Source organism: Biomphalaria glabrata, chromosome 14 (genome assembly GCF_947242115.1).
Source record: "Biomphalaria glabrata chromosome 14, xgBioGlab47.1, whole genome shotgun sequence".
Taxonomy (NCBI): domain Eukaryota; kingdom Metazoa; phylum Mollusca; class Gastropoda; family Planorbidae; genus Biomphalaria; species Biomphalaria glabrata.
The window spans coordinates 31,650,147-31,659,159 of NC_074724.1; the positions used below are offsets into that span (position 1 = coordinate 31,650,147).

Here is a 9,013-nt window from a genome sequence, read left to right on the forward strand (position 1 = left end):
CGCACTGCTTGCCCAATCTGAACATGATGCCCACATTCAGTTAACGAATTAGCCTACGCTGCTGACTCTTTTGATTTAACAAGAAAAACAAATAAAAAAAACTTAATTAAAAACAAACAAACAAAACAGTTTATGTTGCGTGAAATTGTATCAATTAGTTTGGATCAGTCATGTGATTAAATTTTGTAATAAATCTAGGTTAACAACAATAAATCTGTGCAATTAGAACTATTTTTACCAATTGTTTTTGTTTAGCGCTATTTCATGCTTTTAGCTTCCTCACTTCGCTTTGATCCTATCACTAGTCTCTCGGTGAATGTTTATTGATCGCTTTTTAAATGCTTAAAAAATAAAAAAAAAAAGTTTAACGATTTGAATTCGAACTAAGGGCGCAAGCCTTTTCAAGGGAATTAATTTAACCAATATGACCACATCTCTCAAGTATGGTTTACTTCCCTTGTTCTATACCGAACAAACTAATTAATTACCAATATTTCATTAATATTTTCTTCTTGGTTTTTGTTTTGTCAGCTGCTAGAAATAATTGTGCGAAATTTCAACTTGATCTAAGATTGGACGTTGTTAAGGCAAGTGGTGCTTTTGTACGCTTCCAATCCAACTTGTGGCAGATTAAATTGCTCCGACTGCCAGTGTCCCTTATGGGTAGATGGGTGCTCCTCAGAAAGCAACTAAAGACTTCTTAAAGGCTTTCACTAAAGACGCCTGCGATTACTCATGGACATGCGATTGCTAGACAGCAATTACAGTTAGCAATGTTTTTGCGAACGCTGGTATGGACAGTATAGAGGGACTGCTTGTTGTCCAACAGTTACGTTGGGCAGGACACGTTTCCAAAAAGCAATCTATTTAGGTGAGCTGAAAGGTGAGCTTAACAGAGATGCCCCAGGGAAATGCTTTAAAGACCGAATCAGAAACCCCATTAGTAACGACCCAGGCTGAGAATTACTCCCTTAGAGCACGGAATAGGAAGCGGGCAGTGAGATGTAAGGTCGCCTTGTTCCCGTACAAGGGCAGACCTTTTGCCGCACATGGACCAGTATTCTCTCTCATTTCCTTGTCCCAAACGTCCATCATGCAGAGCTCGGCATTCATAGAGAATATGCTCTATTGTCTCGTTGTCGTCGACGCAGTGGCAGCACCATATATCGTAGTTCTCCTTCCACCATCTAAAGTACACGCCTATTGGACAGTGCCCAACTCGGAACTGGGCAAGGACTGCCTGTTCCGCAAGGCAGAGCTCCCACCATTCGTCCTTTCGGTCTGGTCTACTTTAAAGACCAACTTAGGCGCCCAACTTGCCTGAGCTGACATAGAAGAGAGCACCTGGTGGCATGCGGCTTCAGAACGAGACGGGATTCAGATTTGAGACCAAACGAGAATCCACTTCCGGGAAAGACGTAGACGAGAACCTAAGTCGATCACTGGTGGACGACGGATATGTCAACGTTGCATGAGGCAAAATATGTAGTTCGCAGCTGGGACTGCGTTGCCAAAATGAAATACTGGACTCCTAATTACTTTGTAGTCTCAAAGACAAGGTTTATCGTTAAACAACATATACAAAACGTTTAGGTTAGAAAGTATATATTATGTATTATATATTATGATGGCTGCCTGGTCGTGCGGTTTGCACGCTGGACTGTCGTTCAGAATTATCGATGGTCCCGAGTTCAAACCCTGCCCGCTCCCATACCCGTCGTCCTGCGGGAGGTTTGGACTAGGAAGTAATTATCTTCAACTCTGAAGGAACATCCGAAACATGTAAAACAAACATTTTATGTATCAAATGTATTAGTTAATGGACCTCATTCACCAATCGTAAATAAACAACATTTAGCCACGTGATCATTTTTATAAAACAATGACAAAAAACTGTCACGTGACAGCCTGTGTATATTACGTAATTTGTATAGAAGAGATAGAAAACCACGTGGCTAAATGTTGTTTGTTTACGATTGGTGAATGAGGTCCATTTGTAATTTGTTAAATCAGTTTTTGTTGTGTTTTGAGGTAAAAGTGAAGGTCTTTAAACATCGTGTACAGTCTATTGGTCGAATTTGTCTTATTTGTTTTCTATCCCTCCCAACTGCAAAATCCCCCCCCCCTCCTTTTTGCTGCACTCATGTTCTACAGTTTAGCAAATGTCATTTAAAAACTTTGATTATCAATAGTTCAGTATTTTGTACACCGCATTAATGAAAAAAAAAAGGTTGTTTTCAACATATCAGTGGCGTGATGGCTGAGTGGTTCAACGCTTTGCTTTCGAGGCGAGAAGTCTTAAGTTCAAATCTTGTTGAAAACTGGGCTTTTGAATTTTCGGGATTTTTAGGGCGCCCCTAAGTCCACAAAACTTTAATAGGCACCTGACATTAATAGGAGAAAAAATGAATGCGGTTGGTCGTTGTGCTGACCATATGACAGCCTTACATCGACCAATATAAATAGAAAGGTCTGAAAGGAGTGCTTTTATATAAGATATCAAATTCTATTCCCAAATTGCATACCAAGTCACAAATAAAACGAAATTCTCTAAACCAAAAGTCACTCAAGTTAAAACACATAAATTTCAATATTTCCGGATTGATCTCGATCAAACAAACCACAACATATCATCTCGTAATTGATTTCGCTCTGACTCAAGAAGACAGAAGATGCTTCAGCCATACGAGTACCAGGACGAACAAGGAAACGCAGCAGACGTTGATTTTGAGGAGGGGCGCCACGTGAAAGTGGCAGTGTCCTCAAAGGGCGTGTGCGTCTCTCAGCTGTCAGAGAGCAGGCAGAAAAGGGAACAATTTGAGCAGTCGCTGAACAAAGTGATCAATGGTAGGTGTTCAAGATCGATATTTAGATTCTAGATCGATCACTATCGTTTTTTGGATATTGAACATGTGAAAAAAAATATTTTAAAAAAAGGTTATATTGGGTGAAATTGAAATTCAATCATGTTATTTGTTTCCGAAATACATGTAAACTAACAGTAATACTTTTGCTAGATTGGAAACATTTTAATTTTATTTTGGTTTAGTATATTAAGTCTCAGTGCGCTAAAGGCCGAATATGTAAATAAAGGCTTATCTACCATTAGCTTACTACGTTTTATATGTAAAACAAAATGAACTAATAATGATTAATTGATTAATTATATTTTATGATTAATTGATGAACTACATTTTAAAATTTATTCCTGTGTCGTCTTCGACATTGAATAACTGCAAAGTTTCATCTTGATCGGGGAATGGAAAGTGGGGAAAATAGCGTGCAGAAGATTCCACCTCAGACGAACAGAGTGATTCTATATAAGCTTTTCTCTAAAATGATGCAAAATGACATTATTATTATTATAGCTACTATATAGCGCTACTTTCATGCTTATAGTATGCTCAGAGAGTTTTCGGTCCAATCTCATTTGTGGACCAGTGGGGGGGGGGAGGGGAGGGGGTATCTAGGAGTTGGTTTTCCGTGCTGCCTTTAGGCGCTCAGTAAACACTACACTGCCCGAGTCGGGTGTCGAACCTCGAGCCCCCTTCTAGATATCCAAGCCAAGCCAAGTTCAAGCCTCTCGACCACGCTTCCCACATTGTTCTTTATAAGTCCCTACATGCGTGTCACGGACAGCATCGTTGCTTAAAATCGTGCAGTCAAACGGAACAAAGTCACTGTTGCTTAGACATATACACGGATCTGAAGTTTGGAGGATCAGGGCAGCAGGATGTGGTCCGCGGGGCAAAGTTTGGACATCCCTGCCCTACATTGACAAATACGCGCCACTAGCCTGTATACTAAATCAATCAATATTACGACCTTACCTACTGGTACTTGCATTGTTCCGTAAAAGATCTTAGACAAATTTCATACATTTCGAAGGGATGCACTTAGAAGTGGTTTTAAGTAAATGTTTCTACGACTCCCCAATCGTATCACACACTATGTAAAGACAAGCAAGAATTCCAAACACCAATGTGCCTGATCACAAAGACTGCCTCATGCCGAGCTCAATTAAGTCGTGAGCCTACATTTGGTTTGTTAACAGCGTTCCATACATTAGATTATTATTATTATTGACTTAGCAAATGATAAAGATGTCACTTTCTATTTGAATGAATACAGCATAATATAACAAGATAAGATATATATATATATATATATATATATATATATATATATATATATATATATATAGAGAGAGAGAGAGAGAGAGAGAGAGAGACAGACAGACAGACAGACAGACAGACAGATAGACAGACAGACAGACAGACAGACAGATAGATAGATAGATAGATAGATAGATAGATAGATAGATAGATAGACAGACAGACAGACAGACAGACAGACAGGCAGACAGACAGACAGACAGACAGACAGACAGACAGACAGACAGACAGATAGATAGATAGATAGATAGACAGACAGACAGACAGACAGACAGACAGACAGACAGATAGATAGATAGATAGATAGATAGATAGATAGATAGATAGATAGATAGATAGATAGAGATAGATAAGTTTAAGTCTGACGTTTGCTTCCCTACGCTACCCTGGGGCTGGGGGTGGGGGTTCACATAAATAATCAATCAAATAATCAATCAAGTCTAACTTCTTATAACTTATCTTAGACCTAGACCATTTCTTATTCTAATATTATTCCTAATTAATCTTCTAATAACTTTAATGAGAACTTGTAATGGCAACCACTGATTAAAGCTGGTATCGTTAAAACACTTGTGTGATTGTAAAGCACTGGTGTCTTTTAAACTCTGGTGTCCTTCTGATGACCTGATTCTTTATGAGCGTTTTCAAGGACTTCAAATGGCCAGGTAACCACATACTTATACTTTGGTTTATATTGGTATACAGTCCACTGCCTGCCTTTTGTCACACAGGTAACCTGTTACCCTTGACTACCAAGCAAGCCTTGCAACAGCATAAGAAGCTGCAACATTACCGTGACCTTGTTGCCAAGACAACGACCTATGACCTTCCAGTAAGTGAGCAGACGTGGGAGAAGACTTTAAAAGGTAGAGAGAAAAGAAACGGAACAAGATCAAATACAATGTATAGCATGTGACCTCTGCAGGGATTTGGGAATAGTCGTATTTTTTAAAAATCGTTGTATAGGTATACACAACAGCTGGTCTTCTTCGTCATAATTGTCTTAATTCTTTAATAAGAGATGAATATAAGACTCGTGAAACTCTAGACCTATGGAAACTTACCTTCACTTACCTGTTTGAACGAATATCTGTCTGGGAAAATTCCAACCAGATTTAAATTATGGCATCCCTATTATTAAAACTCCCCTATTATTCTTATCTGTACCACACTAGCCGTGAAGGTGTCCGGCATAAAAAATTCGGCCTCCTGAGGATAGGATACCTATTATTGTTATTGTTGTTTTTGTTTTAGATGTTAATATAAACATGTATATCATTTCATCAAGTTTTCTCAGACCTACTAAGTGTCTTCTTTGCTTTATTTCTTTATACCAACAGAACACGAAAAGACTCGGATTCGAGTCCCAGTGAACTCTGAGATTTTGAATTAAGGGATTCTTAGAACGCCCTTAGTCTAAGCAACTCTAATTCGTACATTAATTGGGATCGTAAAGCCGGTTGGTCATTGTGCTGATTAATTGGGATCGTAAAGCCGGTTGGTCATTGTGCTGATTAATTGGGATCGTAAAGCCGGTTGGTCATTGTGCTGATTAATTGGGATCGTAAAGCCGGTTGGTCATTGTGCTGATTAATTGGGATCGTAAAGCCGGTTGGTCATTGTGCTGATTAATTGGGATTGTAAAGCCGGTTGGTCATTGTGCTGATTAATTGGGATAGTAAAGCCGGTTGGTCATTGTGCTGATTAATTGGGATAGTAAAGCAGGTTGGTCATTGTGCTGATTAATTGGGATAGTAAGGCCGGTTGGTCATTGTGCTGATTAATTGGGATAGTAAAGCAGGTTGGTCATTGCGCTGATTAATTGGGATAGTAAGACCGGTTGGTCATTGTGCTGGCTACCTAAAAGCCTCGTTAACCAAATGCCGAAGAAACAAATTTACTTGACGTTATCTGTCTTATGGATCGAAAGTTGTAAAATAGGAATATGCTCTTCATTTCTCTATACAAACAGAAACAAGGCAAGCCTTTAAAACGTGTAGAAAGGCTGAGCTCTGCTGGTATGCGCCCAGAGTTTTGGTACCCTCCCATCAACAAGACATCGTAGGAGCACCTTCATCGCAAACACAGAACACGGAGACGGCCGAGTCAGCTTCGGAGCACCAGGTTAGGGAATCCCTCTCGTCACGAAGGCCCCGAGCACCGAATGGTCAGCAGCCCTACAGCGTCGGCAGAAGCAGGTAAGTGTTCAGAAGGAAAAGCATTTCGGCTCCCCCCTCCTCCCCCCCCCCAACCACACACACCCAAAAACAAACCAAAAATTTTTTAGTAGCTACGCCACTGATTTTAACTTCAAGACTTTACGTAACATTCGGCAGGTACGATCCCTTCAAACATTCGACATGGTCATTCCAGGAGAGGAAATGTTTTTTTACTTCCGGATTTATACCGCCCCATCAAAGAATCGACCTGCCGACTCCCCTGGAGCGCTCGGTTGAGATAGAGTCTTTAGTCACTATCGCCTCTGAAGAAAGTGTAGAGGAGGCTGTGATATTCAGCTAGAGATTTCATCGCCCACGTGAGCAACGACTAATTTAACTCTTTCTCTCCGTAATTGTTTTCCTCGTATTAGTATTAGTATTATTATTATTCATTTGGCTCATTTGTTGTCATTTTATGATTAAAATTCAATAACATTTTTGCTTGTTGTCATAAAATGTTATACGTGGTATTGAATTATAGGAGAATACAAACTCTTATTACAAAACACATATTAAAGTTTATAAATCGAAAACCAAATTTAGTTTAATGTGGGTCAAATCAACGTTAACATCGTCAATTAGGAGAGAAGGAGTTAACAGAAAAATTGAAACAGCTGTCAGAGCATCGAACACAGAATGAAAAAAAAAAAAGAAAAGGAAATCTTAAAATGTAAAAATACGTTGTTTTTTTTTTACTTTTTGTGTGGTTTTGTGTGTTTGTGTGAAAGTTTGAGTGTGTTTGAGTTTCACCCCGACACCCAACCGCAAACATAAAAAAAATCTATGCAAATTTTATGTGATTTGTTCGTCAATATGCCCTTAAAACTAAAAGTGCTAGGCTAATCCGACTCCGTAAAATGCCCAAAAGAAGTACAACTTTGCAGGTTTTATAATTTCGTAAGATCGGATTTTTAAATACGTTTTACAAGACTTGTATCAAGTCACTCTGTCTTTCTGTCTGTCTGATAAAAAGTTAGAATTAAAAAAAGACATCAATCTTAGTCACTACAGAGAGTTAAAACAAGTCTACGGCGTTTTGCGTCTCGAGAAGCGCTCTTTTCACTTTACAACTTCTAACGTGACCAATCCTAAATAGACTACTGCGGTTACTGGTTGGGCATCTATTATTACCATGTTCTGCAGCACTTTTACACTTTTTTTTTCTCTCTATTTCTGGTATGTACGCCAATCCATGACCTTTTCTTTCTGTTTGCTCTCCAAGTGAATCTATCCAGTGCTTTTGTATTCCCCACAGTTAGTGTTGATTGTAATATGATTGTATACTTCAGTATATCTTAAAAGTGGGCGACCCTTGTCTCTCCTACCTTATATTAGATCATTATACAAGGTCTAGTGTAATTCCAGAGTGTCTTTTGGAATTCAAACTTACATGAGAGCACAAGTAAGTCAATGATAGTTAGTACATCGCTCACTTTATTCTCTTTTTAAAAATCGCATTCTCGAAAACAAAATATCAAGAAAAATAAATTCAATAATGAACACATTTAATTAAAAAAAAGGTTCAATATTTTAGAACAATGGATAAAATAATAATCAATACATTAAAAAATATGAATTTAAACATATCACAAAATTTGGGCTAATATATACAACCTTTGAACTTTTCCTGAATGATACATCTCCTGACTATGTTAAAGAAAATAGACGCTTCTAGAACTATCAATATATATTTATATACATGTGTTGGACAAGATAATTTAAAAAGGGTTTGTACACTGGAAATCTTGTTTTATGAAAGAGTCGTTACTGAGTCCTAAATGGGGATAATACAAACTCTGAAACACGTTCTCGATTGGGCCTTGGAATATTGGTGTCAAGAATAAGCTTTACAGAATTTCGTGAGAATGGGTGGGGCATAGGATTGGAGAGTTTGGAAGACAAGTCCACCTTAATAAAATTCTTTTAAAGTGGGCCTACAGCAAAAGCTAAAATCTTTTAAAGTGGGCCTACAGTAAAAGCTAAATCTTCAAAATGGGGCCTACAGTAAAAGCTAAAATCTTTTAAAGTGGGCCTTTAGTAAAAGCTAAAATCTTTTAAAGTGGGCCTACAGTAAAAGCTAAAATCTTTTAAGGTTAGCCTACATTAAAAGCTAAAATCATGTAAAGTGGGCCAACAGTAAAAGCTAAAATCTTTTAAAGGTGGCATACAATTAAAGCTAAACATTTTTAAAGTGGGCCTACAAGTCGAAGCCGAAATCAAGCTGTAGGCTGAACATCATTTAGATCTAATCTTTTTAGCAGTTGTTGATTCCATGCCCTTTGAAGTATTTTTCCTCTTCAGTTCTATATGTCAGTGTTTTGTGAGACAAATTTCCCTCGTAGAGTAGGTTAAGAAATATTACTATATGAATTATAAGTCAAACACGATAGCCTATTATAGAGGTTGATGGCCGCATACCACAGACGTGCGATATGAGCTCGGAACTGTCGTCACACTGGTCCTTGGTTCGAAACCCCCAGCCCACCGACACCCATTGCTCTTCTGCAAGAAGTTTGGGCTAGGATGTAATCATCTTCCTTTATGGAGGAAATACATAGGCTTGTGTTTTACTCAAGTAATACTGAGGTGGCAAGGTGTCTGAGTGGTAAAGCGCTTTGC

The 9,013-nt window shown here is 38.5% G+C and overlaps 1 protein-coding gene across 1 annotated transcript; it reads left to right on the forward strand.

Moving 5' to 3' along the window:
- The first annotated feature begins 2,591 nt into the window (after window positions 1-2,591).
- Window positions 2,592-6,834, forward strand: LOC129922655 (uncharacterized). The gene is made up of 4 exons (XM_056009341.1): window positions 2,592-2,847; window positions 4,907-5,041; window positions 6,148-6,373; window positions 6,512-6,834. Exons 1-4 carry the CDS (start codon window positions 2,673-2,675, stop codon window positions 6,693-6,695), a joined length of 720 nt encoding a protein of 239 aa, XP_055865316.1. The 5' UTR covers window positions 2,592-2,672; the 3' UTR covers window positions 6,696-6,834.
- The last annotated feature ends 2,179 nt before the right edge of the window (window positions 6,835-9,013 follow it).

Bases quoted from the DNA above. Each gene is read 5' to 3' on its own strand.
- LOC129922655 (XM_056009341.1), top strand. From the start codon at position 2,673: ATGCTTCAGCCATACGAGTACCAGGACGAACAAGGAAACGCAGCAGAC. The intron at 5,042-6,147 runs GTAGAGAGAAAA...CTATACAAACAG, and splicing joins GTGGGAGAAGACTTTAAAAG to AAACAAGGCAAGCCTTTAAA. The intron at 6,374-6,511 runs GTAAGTGTTCAG...AACATTCGGCAG, and splicing joins TACAGCGTCGGCAGAAGCAG to GTACGATCCCTTCAAACATT.